The sequence below is a fragment of the Varanus komodoensis genome, unplaced genomic scaffold (genome assembly GCF_004798865.1).
Source record: "Varanus komodoensis strain SLA01 unplaced genomic scaffold, ASM479886v1 scaffold5, whole genome shotgun sequence".
Classification (NCBI taxonomy): domain Eukaryota; kingdom Metazoa; phylum Chordata; class Lepidosauria; order Squamata; family Varanidae; genus Varanus; species Varanus komodoensis.
Genome location: NW_025336087.1, coordinates 44928685 through 44942964, shown reverse-complemented (window position 1 = coordinate 44942964; position 14280 = coordinate 44928685). Strand labels below are relative to the sequence as shown.

The window sequence follows — 14280 nt, the reverse complement described above, 5'->3', positions numbered from 1 at the left end:
TAACTTTAAAAAATGAAAAAGTGGGGGAGGCCAGCAGCTACACTTGTCAGGAGGTTTATAGGAAGCCTGGCTTGGAAGCTAAAATGAAGTAAAATGATCTTGGATGAAGGGAATATACATTTGGACTAATTTTCAGTTAGATTCACCTGCAGTATAAAGATCTTCAAACAAGCAAGATCTGAAAAACACTTAATGTATTAACATAATTTTAGTGTTGTGGTTTAACTAGTCCATAGGCAAGTCTATCCTAGAGTGTGCCCCAACTATCAAGATATAGTCACCCAAGCCTGCCAGCCGCATCCCACCGTACATAAATCAGATGTCTATATGGCTACAGTGAGAGGGAACCATATGCATCTGTATACATACATACATACATAAGGCTCCTAAATGTGAGGAATGTGGGCCAGTCAGGCTTCTCCTTGCAGGAGAGTTTCTACATGCATACACTCAGAGGGCCGGTGGAGGCCGTATTTGGCACATGTGTTGATGCTCTGAGTTGATGTGATGCGAGTACTCCATGACCTGGCTCCTCACACGGTGGATCTGAGTGTTGCTTGCCTGCCGGGGTAAGAAGAATTCAACTGCATACAGAATCTGGACTGTATATCCCATTATGCACATGGATCCCTCATGTATCAGGTTTTCCTTTTCAACGGAAGAAGCCATTTTGTTGCATGACCCTTTGAACAGCACTGCCTGTTCCATTAAGGTGAAGAGGAGGCGTTTCAGTCTGGGGGAAAGAGTAGGTGGAGTATCAGAATATGGAAACTAGGAGGTCCCAGTGTGTGGTCTGAAGGCACACAAGGCAGCCAGCATGCTGAAGCTAAGCAAATCAGACCTGGTCAATGCTTGGCAGGGAGACCATGGCATGGAGCCATCTTGAGCTCCACCATGGAAAACATGGTGCCATATATATGTTAAGTTGAATGATACTTTTGATAATGCATGGAGCTATGTGTGCATGTGGAGGATAGGCTAACTCCTTGACCACTGTGATGGCCCTGATCCTGTGCCTGAAATTTGCACTACTAAAGAAAGATGTGTTGAAATTAATGGACTTTTAGCAATGCAGACACTGGGCCCCCAGTCCAGGGGAAGGAGAAAGGATATAGCCATGTGCTAATACATTTAGTTTGACCCTAGTTAACATATATTCTGATTACACACCCAGACACTGCACCAGCAGCGGCTAACTCCTCTTGGATGGAAGCGAATGACATTAGAAATATGCATTTGAAATGAACAAGTAAAATCTTAATGTGCAATTTCTTCAATAATACATGCAGTACATTTGCAAATACCAATCTGACATTAAGGTTACTGTCATATTAAGCGGAAATACATGGCTGATTCATTAGGAGCAAGTAATTGAATGACAGCATTAATATAGAATTTATAAATATTAAAACAGTGAATTAATTTTAAACCTAGTTTTGCAGTGAATACTTGGGCCAATAGATGATTTGGGTAATTCAGAAAAATTAAGGGGAAGCTTGGAAGTGATCCAAAATATCTTGATGCAGTTAACCACAAAATAAGAGTTATTAGCTTATCATAATTGCAGCCAATTTTTAAAGTAACGGAGTGCTCCACTGTGGATTGCTGCAAGGAAGTGGAACAAAGCGTGTGAAATGAACAGATGGATTTGATTTTAAACAAATTAAGCCCACTCCCTGGGATGTAACAAGTGATTTTGTAGTTTTCCATGTTATGGGTTAACTTCCCACTGTGACCTTCTCAGGCTGATCGCTAATTTTTTTTCTTGTCATTAAGCACAATCCTTGAAGGAGTATGGGGACTTATTACTTTCAGTTGCAAAGCTCCCATCTTCAACCGAGATGTCTATAAGGACTGCTTCTTTCAAGATAAAGTTTACATGCCAGAAAATGAGCATGCTTGTGCTCATCCTCATATGTTAAGTCACATAATTTCCTGTAAGGGAGTATTTTTGGTTTAGGCAATCCATCCAGCATGAAATGGCCCCAAGAGCACACTGAAAACTCAAACACACAACTAATTCAGTCATTGCAAAATGATTTGTCATCTTGACAAAAATGTAGCGATAAAGAGGATCAGATCCCTATCTAGCAAGTGCAATGCACATGTATGAGCAAGCTTTTGCGTATGTATTCCCCAACTGTGGAATGCTGGAACTGTGCATGGCATACCTGCAACTCCCAATGTTGAAGCACACAACCATAGGCCAAAGCTGCATGCAAGGTACCCGTTGCTAAATAACAGTATTCCCCCAACAGTATCCAATGGTCTACCCTGGGGTAAGCAGTTTGCCACCCTCCTGGAATTGGGCTGCATCTCCCATCAACTCCAGACAGCAGGACCAATGGCCATTGATTATAGGAGTTGTAGTCCAAAGCATTGGAGAGCACATATTGCCCAGTCCTGCTCTCCACTGATCACAAGAGGGGAGGATGTACTTTACGTGCAGGTGGCTGATGCTGCCCCAATGATGGCATGAACATAGGTACCATTGTTAAAAGTGTGAATACACCATCAGCTGGTTGTATTGTACATCTAAGTGTGCCATGGGTGTTAATTTACTTATTTCCTTTATCTCTAACACAGCATAATATATAGTGCCCTGCAGAAATAGCCACACACATGCCCTTTGACCTTTCCCCATTTTGTTGTTACAAGCAGGAAATGAAATGGATTTAATTGGCACTGTTACCATTGATGTACACAGACTACTCAACAGTGTGAAGGCGCACAATATTTTGCTGTTCCATGCCATCAAGTTGTCTCTGACTTATGGTGACCCTATAGAATAGTCTTCCAAAATGCCCTGTCCTTGAAGCTCTTGTACATTCAAGTCTGGGTCTTCCTTTATGGAGTCAATCCATCCCACGTTTGCTTTTCCTTTTCTTCATCTACCTTCAACTTCTCCAGCATTTCAGCGTTCTCCAGGAAGTTTTGCCTTTTCAGGATGTGTTCAAAGTATGACCACACAAAAGTTAAGTCAACAAAACAAACTGGCACTTGTCGGTTGCCGAAGTATTCAACAGCCCCCTCATCTATATCTGCCAGAAACACCTTTGGGAGCAGTTACAGCTGCAAGTCTTCTTGAGTAAATCAGCGTTGAGCATCTGGATCCGACAATGTTCGGCCATTCTTCCTGCAAGAACTGCTCCAGTTCTGTCAGGTTAAATGGGGACTGTTGGTGAACAGCAACTTTCAAAACTTGCTGCAGATTCACAATTAGATTGAGCTTTGGCCTTTGACTGGGCCATTCTATGATACTCAGGTCCTTATTTTTAAAACACTGAAGTATTAACTTTGGCTATGTGTTTAGGTCATTGTCCTGCCAGAAGGTAAACATCTGGCTCTCTGCTAGGTCTTGCAGACTGAAACAGGTTTTTCTTTAGAATCGCCCTGTATTTGGCTCCATCCCTCTGGCCTTCAATCCTGACCAATTCCTCAGATCTTGCTGAAGTCCTGACACCATTATGCTGCCACCAACGTGCTTTACTTTGGGGATGGGGTTCTCAGAGTAATGCGTACTGTTCACTTTGTGCCGCACACATTTTGAAGCAGGCCAAAAAGTTCTCTTTCATTCTTATTGGACTGGATTTTTGTAGCATGTTGGCAGTGTCTCCCACATGCCATTTTGCAAAATGCAAATGGGCTTTGTTACGGGTTCCTGTGATGGCTTTCTTTGCAGCATTCTTCCATAAAGCCCAGCTTTTTGTGGAGCACCTGGGTGCCAGTTGTCCCTAAGATGCTTCTTCCATTTCATCTGTGGGTCCCTTCAGCTCTTTCAGTGTTGCTATTGACTCTGATTGCTTTTAATGCCCTCTTTATCAGGCCAAAGACTTTTTTCTGGACAGACTTTGCTAGACAGTTGCACTGTGTTCTTTCCATTGTGTAATAATAGATTTGGAAGTGCTGCAGGAGATGTTCATAGTTAAATAACCCAATCCTGACTGGTTCTTCTGTACAACTGATCCAGAGTTGTTTTGATAAGTCTTTGGTCTTCATGGTGCTGCTTGTTTAAGATATACTCTCTAACATGTTCCAGGGCTTCCAGAAACAGGTGTATTTATGCTGCGATCAAGTGGCACTAAAATTACACAAAAGCAGATTCTATTTAACTACTTACAGGACTCTGGAGGCAGTGTGTTGCACCAGAGCTTACTTAGGCATGTCACAACAAAGAAATAAATTGAAAAACAAGTTCCAGTTTGTGTTAGTTGACTTAACTTTTATGCCACAAAAACATTATTTTGTTGCTTCATGATACTGAATATCTTGAACATATCAAATGCTAACAATGGCAATTAAATTAATTTCAATTGCAAGTTGTAGCACCACAAAATATGGAAAAGTCAAAGGGGGCGGTGAATAATGCATCAAAGCAGCTAACACTCCAGTATACTAACAAAACTAGAAAAACTAGATCAATAAAAAGCTGCAAGCCACCCAAAGGTCAGAAATAGTAACAAATTAAATTAGCATCTAGCAAACACTTTCTTGAAGGAAATCAGTTTTGCCTGCATTTTGACAGATGAGCATCAAAAGAGTCACACAGACCTCTCACAAGAGACTTTACAAAGGCCTTCTTTCTTGTCCTGATGCTGTATACCACAGACCACAGAAAACTGTGCCAAGTGAATCACAGTGCCGGGGCAGGGTTGTCTGATAGAAAGACTTTCCCGATATGTTCTGATCTCAGGTCATTCAGGACTTCATAGGCCAAGAACAAATTACATCTGGAAACAGACAGTAACCAATATATAAATTTACCCTAGGTGCAAAATATAGCAGCCTTTACACTACAAGGAAAATGGGGAAAGTTTGAGACTTAAACTGAAAATTACAGAGGCCAACCGACCTCCTGGAGTCAACTATTACTGGTTGCCGTAAATCTACTTCAGGAAGGTCAGGTAGCAAGCGCACAAACTCATCTCTGCACTTGATAGACAGAAGAGTCCTAAGAGATCACCCCACAGTGTGGGTTACACAAGTCTGATAGCCCTGTTGCTGCACATTATGCCAAGCCTTGGAACAACATCCTCCTGGTGAAAACTAAGTGTAAGAATGCCTAGATTGCTGTAATTAGAACCCCACAACCAGAAACTCAAATTCTGCAGTGGAATTAAATTATGCACATTTAGTACTGTATATGTTTACTTGAGGAGCCTAAGCAGAAGTACTGGATGTCACCATGTAATATATGTTCCTTTGTTCTGGAAGAAAATGGAGCAGAAGGCATACGCACACATCCTCCTTTGTTTATCCAGCGAACCAGAACCATCACAGGGACAATCACAAGCCAAAGACTGTTTTCTGAGCCTTATGCACTGGCTTACAAAAACTTCCTGAAATGAAGACATGATTAAGGTCCCATTGTGTTCAAGAACAGTAGGGTCAGGGGGCAAAAAGCCCCGTCCCATCACATGGAGCAGTTTGAGGCACTCTAGGCTTGATACATGGCTGGATTTGTGAACTGTTTAAAAAAATGAAATTGAAGCCTTATGCTTCAGAATCAGCACACCAAATGCTCATGAAAATGCTCAGTCAGCCATTTTCATACAGATGCACATCTGATACATATCTATAGGTATATAGATTGATAACCGTACTAATTTTAAAGGCTATTTAACTAGGTCATCAAGAATAGTTAACATTTTACATTCCAAATGCAAAGTTATATATATTAGGGCTATTACCATTCCATACTGCTATAAAATGGATTCAGTAGAATGAGCATGTAAATTGAAAAGAAAACGAATGTCTCTTCAGGCACAAGGAAGGAAATTTGTTCCCAAATGGGAAACTTTGTCTGTGATTCAGCCAATGTTGCTCTTGGATGTATTGTTTTGGCTTCCAGGTGACACCCTTCTGCAACAATGCAGATAAGTTGGTCACTTTTGAGCAAGCAAATTAGAAAGAGGCAAATATGTTTGGGAAAAAGTCAACCAAAAGCCCAAAGGAATTCTTCACGCTAATACTGGTAAACTATGGAATGAATGTGCCACCTGTAAAGTGTATACAGCAGCCAACACTGATACTATCCCTAAATTCTTCTCGAAATCTTTGACCCCATATTTCTCTGTGGAAGCATGATTAGCTTTGCTGTTCTTAGTTTCTGATGCAACATGAGAAACAACCATAAGTTACAAACCACAGGAATGTCATAGTGTCACTCCTTAAACACCTATTTACAAATGTTTCTGTATAAACCTCTCTTCAAAATTTAAAATTTACATTTTTTCTCAATGTACGAAGTGCTTGCTTTTCCATTTTCTGAAGTACAAATGTGAATTCTGAATGCAAAATCTTTTAGGAAGTTATCTCTAATAAAATAAGCTTGATATTATGCTCAGCATACAAAAACTTATCAAATGTTTCACAGTTCCACTCTAGCTTATTAAAAGTTTTAAATTACAAAAGGTTTTTTTAAAAGATCATTCATGAAGTGTTGGGGGGAACAGAGACCATTTGTTGATACTAAAGCCTTTACTGTAATAAACCAGATGTATTTACAATTTATACAAATGTTTGATCTTCAACAAAAAATACAAAAGGCTATATCCCAAGAGGCAAAACCAGAAAACAAGTTTATCCAAGATACCACTGTTCTACACAAGACAGAATGCAGGTGGGATTGTAAGTGTTGAAACATAATCCGACATAATCAAGCAATGAGCATGACTTTATGAGATCAAAAAGGGGGAGAATCCAAAAGGCTGCAACAAAGCAGCAGACTCTGCTTTTAAAATCCATCACAACTATGCTACATTAATCCATCTTGCCTTCTTGCTTCACACCAGTCCAGTCGCTGGATGCCAAAAAGTTGCCTTCTTCATGCGCGATGCACAGAGACCGTGAAGAACAAAAGGTTGCCTTCTGCTTTAATATGTGTTGATTTGCATCATGTAAAGGTCTCAAAATCAAGTTCTTCCTTTCTTTCCTTTTAATTAAAAAAAGGCAAAGTCTTCCTTTGAATGTCTACAAACTGAGTTTGGCCCAGTTCAACTCTTCATTTGCAACATAATTTGTCAGTAGATAACTTCATAGACAGTAGCCTTCTTGTCTCCAGATCCGGTGACTATGTATTTATCATCAACAGAGATATCACAGCTAAGCACAGAAGAGGATTCTTTGGACTGGAAAAGAAAGAACACAGCTATAATATGCACGCGTGAGAATACCTTTGTTTGCACTTTTATGCAACAAGCCAGAAACAGTGGAGTCATGATATAACAGAGTCATTATGGCACAACATCTCTGAGAGCAGAATGGGATAATTCCAGGTCGCTCCAGGAGCTCCTTGGTGAAAGTGTGGGATACAAATATGACTGAGCATAGGAATAATCTATCTTGTTTCTTCACACTCCCAGCACTACCACCAGCTCCAATCATCAAATCTCTTTCACAAACAAACAAACTGTTCTTACCTGAAATATACTAGCACCATATGGAGTCCTCCAGGCATTTAAGAGGTTATCTTTTCCAGTACTTACAAACCATTTGCCTGAAATAAGACCATCAATGAGAACACAGTAAAACATCTTGCACCAACATGGAGACTTATGTACTGTTCATAGTGCTGTGTACGCAAGGAAGCCTCTATTGTGTGGCTAAATTGTTCCCCAGGTGTGCTCACTGTATTCAGAGATTACTGGCCGGTGGGGGAGAAGTGGAGGGGCACCGAAAGGAATACAGTGTGAAATATTGTCAAAGATCTCTGTGGGAAAATCAATACAGTTGCCACCACCGTTCAACATCTTCTCATTTTGACAAGTGCTTGCTGCATGGTTAACCAACGCAGAGTGCCTGAAAACAGCCGCAGGGCATCCCTGGGCCCTCCGTTCTAGGACAAATCCATCTTTGTGATGTGGCTTATATAAATGATTTAACTAAAAAGGCATAATAAGCTCAGCAAACAGTGGGCATCGTTCAGCGCTCTTGATACTCAACATGTTATAGCCCTACAGCCTAAGCAAACCAAATGCCCCCAGCTGTGCAAGAATGCAGCTTTGATCATATTGCCCACATTTCAGACATGAACTACTTCTAACAATTTTCCTGCGGGAGCTGGTAGGAGGCTGCAACTTTTATTTTCCACTTGGTACATCAGACATGGAAGGCTCTCACTTAAGATGTTCTGCTCAGGTGGGGCTGGTTTACAGACATGTGGGTGGTGTCTAGCCACTCTTCCTCCGACTTACCACAGTAAGCAAACTTGAGCGATAGCACACAGCTCTCATGCAGATGGAGCTGATATTTGTCTGGTTTAATTACATGCAGCACTTCCACATTACTGCTTTCCATGCCTACGGCCAGCCATTCACCAGTGGGGCAATAGCCAAGGGAAAATATCTTGGGGGAGAGACAGAGAGAGAGGAATTAGCGAGGGGGGAAAAAGGAAATAGACTTAAGTCTTTTGCGTCTCTGTTAAAACATGGGATGAGATTGTGAAGTCCAAAGGCAGCACGGAAAAGGATTAAGTACATGGGGTGTGCTAATTCCCTGGAGACATATTTGTCACTTCAGAACTCTCCACGGCATTTATTCTGCCTTTGCTTTCACAACTCTACCCCAGGCAAAAATGCCAACTTTGATTCATAGATGCACTCAGTGTTCTAAATGCTATTTTAATAAACATTTGTTAGGGTTTCAAAGAAAATGGTCCCATAAAAGATACAAATTACCTAATGAGCGCTTGATTGACAATAGTGATTATGCTCCACAGTAATGTTCTGATTGAAGGCAGCCTGAGGCTACACTAAAAGCTTCCATGAATTGTAAGCGTACTTGTAGTACTAAGAATTTCACTATTATCAATACTGTGACTTTACCGCAGGCGAAGGAGTGTACCCAGTATCAGATGAAGTCAACTGGTGCGTTCATCAGTGCTTTAAGATGATGCAAAAAATAAACCCTAAAGCCAGATACCTGGGATGTGAAGTCATGTTGCTGCAGCTGCCTCCCTTCTCTCAAGTCCCAGGATCTTACAGTGTTATCCAGGCCTCCCGTCCAGAGCTTGGTACCATCATTAGAAATGTCAATACAGCTGGCTCCATCTGTGTGGCCCTGGAATTGCCTGATAAAACAAACCAGATTGAATAATGATTTCCTGCCAGAACTCAAGGTAAACACTGTTGTGTTGTTAGTTTTGGACTCTGCGTGTGTGTCATCTTCTCTGCACCAGCCAATGTGCAGCAAGCAGTAATCCTGCCCCCTCCACACCCTAATGTAAAATACGCTCACTGTATACAACGATTTTGCAGGTGGCAAAACACATCAAATGTACCATAAATTGGCTAAATAAGAGCAAGCCACACATTTGCACAGAACTGTAAAAGGACAGGATGGCTATCTGAGAAACTATAATGTAATTCACTATGAAGGCACCTGGAAATAAAACTTAATAGATTACTATGCTAACTCAAAGGACAAATTGACTCAGAGACAGCCTGTTATATATAGGCTTTGTTTAAACTCTGAATCAAGAACATAAAAATACGTGGAAGATTCTGCTGCATAAACGCACGCAGGAACGGATCCAAAAATCTAAGCTTTCTGCTTGCATTGGCTGAGCCTGCAAAACAATGCCCTTGGTAGCAAACAGGTCATGAACTGTCATCATTATTCAACTCCATTTTATGTTTTAAATCTCAGCATTCAGAAATCCCTGTTCTCAGTAACAAAGAGTCAGCTCGAGCCTTCCTTAATCCCTAAGCTGGAGAGTTCCAAGGTGCCTGCCTTTCTCCATCAGCAATTAGCTTTAGTTCCAGACCTTAGCAGCAAGAGCAGGAAGGGGAAGAATGGCTATCATGGGACAAGCGATGAATCAACATGGCACGTCTGGAGCCACTGGCCTGAAAACTCAGAGTTATCAGTTTATGCACTCCTTTTTTTTCCTGCCATTTTTACTAACACAAGTAAGGGTAAGAAGCAAGCCACAACAAATTGGCAACCAGTACTTATTGCTCATGAAACCCTGGCAAGAACTCACAGTTCCACAGTAATTAAGGATATAACTAAAGGATAAACAGGATCCTTTGCTTCCAAAGGACCACCAGGGCAACTGGGATTATTTTCTCTCTTTTGCTAAGGTAAATGGCAGGTGAGCTAGTTTCCCCCAAGCTTTCTCTATGTCAGACATACAGGTATGCTGTTGCTAAAGCCCTCTATCCAACCATTGCTTCTTTATCCCTTTAGATCCTTTCCAGAACAGATCCTTGAAAGAATTCATTTATGCATGCTCATCTCTCTTCCCTTGCATGAATGCACCCAACTGACTGATTTACGCAATAGTACCATATGTGGCAGGAGATACCAATATGAAGAGTGTTGATCATGGACCTACTTACCTCATCCTACATTTATGCAGGAGAGATGGGCAGGGGGGAGAGTAAGTGGATGCACCCTATTGAGAAGGAGCTGGCCTGTAAGACTGCTAAACAGGACTGTCAACTGCAAGCAATCGCAAAGCCACCACTGGAGGCTATGTCAGCTGTTACTTTTATCTAATTGCATCTTAAAAGCCAAATCTGCAAGGGCCACATGTCAGACTGTTCAAATATTATGGCTGTGGGTGCTGAATAAGACTTTTCACTTCCTTTTCCTGTTCACAAAAGCAACAAAGCTGTCCCTGAGCTGCACAAGAGACTGGCAATCATTTACAAGAAATTTTATGAAAGAGTTTGTAAAATGTCTGCTTACTGCTATGGTTTATCTTTCTTCCCATAGACAAGTTTCACTGTTTAACTATAGCACTTCCTTTTAAAGGGTCTGATCGGTCCTGTAGTTAGCACTTGCCAGGGAATAAGGCCAAAATCTATTTCAATGCATTTAAGGATTAAAGGTAACCCTGTTACAGAATGCAAAAGTGTCTGTCAGATGAAAACTGGTGCTTCTCAGCATGAGGTGCCAAGGTAGAACACATATTGTGTAAAACTCCTATCATGCCTTGTGGATTACAAGCCAAGATGGTAAATAGTCACCAGTCTTAAGTGGACCCAACTTAAGTGGTGGCTTGAGAAGAAACCAAAGACAGTCATCAGTTCAGTGTGCTATAGAAATAGGCCAGCATGTGAATTCTGCAAAGCTGTAATTGCATCACACCAGCAGAAGCTAGAAAGGAACACTTAAATCATCATTCAGACAGTATCAGCATTTTTCTGTAATGAAGTAACTTTCTGAATATGGGCTTGAGTGAGCAAATGCTTGACTGAATGTTTAGGGAGTCAGTGGATCAGCATTTTCCTGCAGTCAGGATGTGGGTTTGGATTTATTTGAATTCTGTATGGCCCTGACATAGAATTTTGATATTTCCTTCAAGTACAGAGTTCACACAGTCTTGTTCGTAATTAAGATGAGTCATTCAGCCTCCAAGAGCCCAGAAATGCTTAAGTGCCCAAACTTTGAAGCTTTAAATAGCCTCTCATTACCAAGGCAGGTGCAAAAGTCAGCTGTGCTTTGCTGAGATTTATTGTGGGCCTCTGCCAATTTTGTTGTGATGCATGAAAACTTGGTCTTGTGGTCCACCAAACACTGTCATATTACAAAGCTATTTTAAGCAGTTAAAAGTCACTGCCTTGCCAAGACATTCACATCAAGCTGCACCAATCCATTCATTCTTTCCTCCTGACGGCTTGGAAGGACATTACTTATGTGAGTTTTATGTTAATCACACTCCCTACCTTGCAAACCTGGAAGTGTTAGAGACTCCGTGCAAAAAGAAAAGCCACTTAGGCTGCAATCCTATATATGATTACTTGCAAGCATGTCCCAGTAAACTCAATCAAACTTCCTTCTGAGTAGTCATTAAGCAGACTGCTCTGTTAGCTTTAAATTGGAGGAAAGAACCCAGATCAGTTGCCAAAAATGCAGGCAATTGGGGGCAACCAGATAACCTGAAAATGAGCTAACTGAAAAGATCTAACCACTCAGCATTTTCAGGCATATTTACAGAACACACCTGCTGAGAAAAGATGACCAACAACCAGTTATTATTGTTACTATTTTAAGATAGGCATGTTGTTTATTTACTTGTAGAGACAAATAAGCAATGTCTGAAACACAAACAAAGCTGAATTACGGTTGAAAACACCATCGCCATTTCAACATCTGGCATGGCTGAATTTGTATTTAAATTGGATCATGTATAGTTGGCTCCCACATTTGCAGGGGTTAGGGGTGCAGGACATGCATGAAAGTGGAAAAACCAAAAGTATCTCTTGTGCCCCACCCCTGCACAAATCATCAGTGCTTGTTTTTTGCAGCAAGGAAATGCTGGAGATTTCCCTCTCTGGATAAGCAGGGCAGGAAAGCATGCTTTGGATAACTCCCGCTCTACCCTTTCACTTCCTCTCTCTCTATGGTGATGATTTGGAGACCTTCCTTCTCTCCTGTCACTTCCTCTTTCTCTATGATACTGACAATTTCTCCCACCCCCCACCCCCATATTTTTTAAATTAATAGGCTGTATGGCAGTTTGTTCATAACTCAGGAGGTTCATGTACTGCATCAAGGATATTAAGAAATGCATCATTTATTCTGCCATTTTGACTCTGTGCCTAATTATTTGGTTGTCATGGTGAACATCAACCCCAATCCTGATTGCAGAAATTCTTGTTCAGGATCTCCCTGGCTCATGAGATTTCAGTAGGCATTATCCACACTCTTACAGTCATATACCCTCACAGTCCTGGGTTCTTTCAACAAGCTATTAAATATAATATTCTCAGGAAGCCACCCATATCCAAACTGTTTTCTGAGCTTTCATGGAATTGCAGCTTGAAGTTGATGTATTCAGAACCAGAGATGTTTCTGATTCTGATAACAGAAGAGTTAAGAAAGAAGGGGCTTAGAACACAAAAATATCAAGAGCAGAGCAGAGAGATAAGGAAAGAACTGCAGTAGTAGTGAGCCTCCAAGCATGGATCAAAATCCATGAATTCCCTGGGCAAAAATCAGGTGGATTTGTCTCAATGGCAAATTCAGAACCATTGATTTAGGCAACATATGTAGCACTTTCACATACACTAATTAACAGAGGAACAGCACTAACCTGACCAGTGTTTGATTGTGCAGATCCCACACGGCTATGTTCCCATCACTGCAGCAGGAGAAGCAGACCTTGGAATCAGGGCTGATCGCCAGAGCATAGCAGGCAGGAGCCGAGGACGTCAGCTCTGCTTTGATGCGCGGAGTCGGAGCCGCCAGGTCCCAAATGGATAACGTGCTGGCTTCCCCACCGACAATCAGGGTGCATCCATCAGGGAGCAATTTACAAGATCGGATGTAGTTATCTCTGTTCTGCAGAAGTACAAACCACCCAATAGCATTACTTTCTCTGCATTAATGGGCACTGACTGGTCTCATGCTGCATCCAGATGCTGCAAACAGTCAAGTTCCAAAGAACCAACAAGTCACTGCCAATCCTGCCTCCTACTGCTAAGAAAATTCAAGCTAAGTTCTTTCTTGGAAGTATGGCACTCTGTTTTGTTTTCTGTGTCATGGGCTGAGATTTCTTCTGTCTCATTGCAAGAGGACCAGAGCCAAGGAAAGCTTGTGGGGATGGGACATTCCCCGGTCATGCAGGTTCTCTTTACAGTTTAATCATTAATATCCCTACTTTCACATTTCCTTATACTTGTTGTTGAAAACTACAGAAAAAAGGGAATTGAAAAATTCCAGGGCACAGTTGTTACAGATTCTAGTCCATAAATGCAGCTGTTGTCAATATTCTTTTAACAGCCACATCAGAGTGGTAAAAATTTTGTAGCAGCCATGAGAATAAGATCAATAAAAGATCATTTAGTGCTAGTAAGAAAAAAGTAATAATGTTATATTTTTGTTACATTCAGAGTAGAAGAATATTTTGCTGTGGTAGGGGATTTTTTCTTCCTTCTGATCTCATTAGTATTTTTATTTATTTATTTATTTATTTAAAACGTTTATATGCCGTCACCACATGCTTCGGCAATAAATAACAGAGTATCCTAAAGTTTGCTAAGTTGAAACACTATCACCTAGAAGTGTTTTGCATGCAGAAGGTACCAGGTTCAATTCTGGCATTCCCAGACAAGGCTGGAAAACCTTCTGCTTGACTTTCTGGAAAGCTGCTGCCAGTCAGTGTCAACAATACTGGGTTAAATAAACCAATTCAGTGACTGGTTTGGATCATGCAATAACCCAACATTGGTTTGTTTTCATAGATGGGTTGTTGTATTGTCCAAACAGCCTGGGTCACCCAGGCTAAATTGTTGTTGTTCTTTCCAATTTACTTCCTCTGGGAACCCA

The 14280-nt window shown here is 41.1% G+C and overlaps 1 protein-coding gene across 2 annotated transcripts in view; it reads right to left on the bottom strand.

The window, feature by feature from the left end:
* Nucleotides 1-1235: 1235 nt before the first annotated feature.
* Nucleotides 1236-14280, bottom strand: part of TLE1 (TLE family member 1, transcriptional corepressor) — a 75322-nt gene continuing 62277 nt past the window's right edge. For both annotated transcript variants that reach the window (XM_044445811.1, XM_044445812.1), the window contains exons 16-20: nucleotides 13046-13293; nucleotides 8923-9070; nucleotides 8196-8346; nucleotides 7422-7498; nucleotides 1236-7130 (exon numbers count right to left, since the gene is read on the bottom strand). In XM_044445811.1, coding sequence (XP_044301746.1) covers nucleotides 7023-7130; nucleotides 7422-7498; nucleotides 8196-8346; nucleotides 8923-9070; nucleotides 13046-13293 — 732 coding nt within the window. In that variant the 3' untranslated portion in view covers nucleotides 1236-7022. The remainder of the gene's footprint in view (nucleotides 7131-7421; nucleotides 7499-8195; nucleotides 8347-8922; nucleotides 9071-13045; nucleotides 13294-14280) is intronic.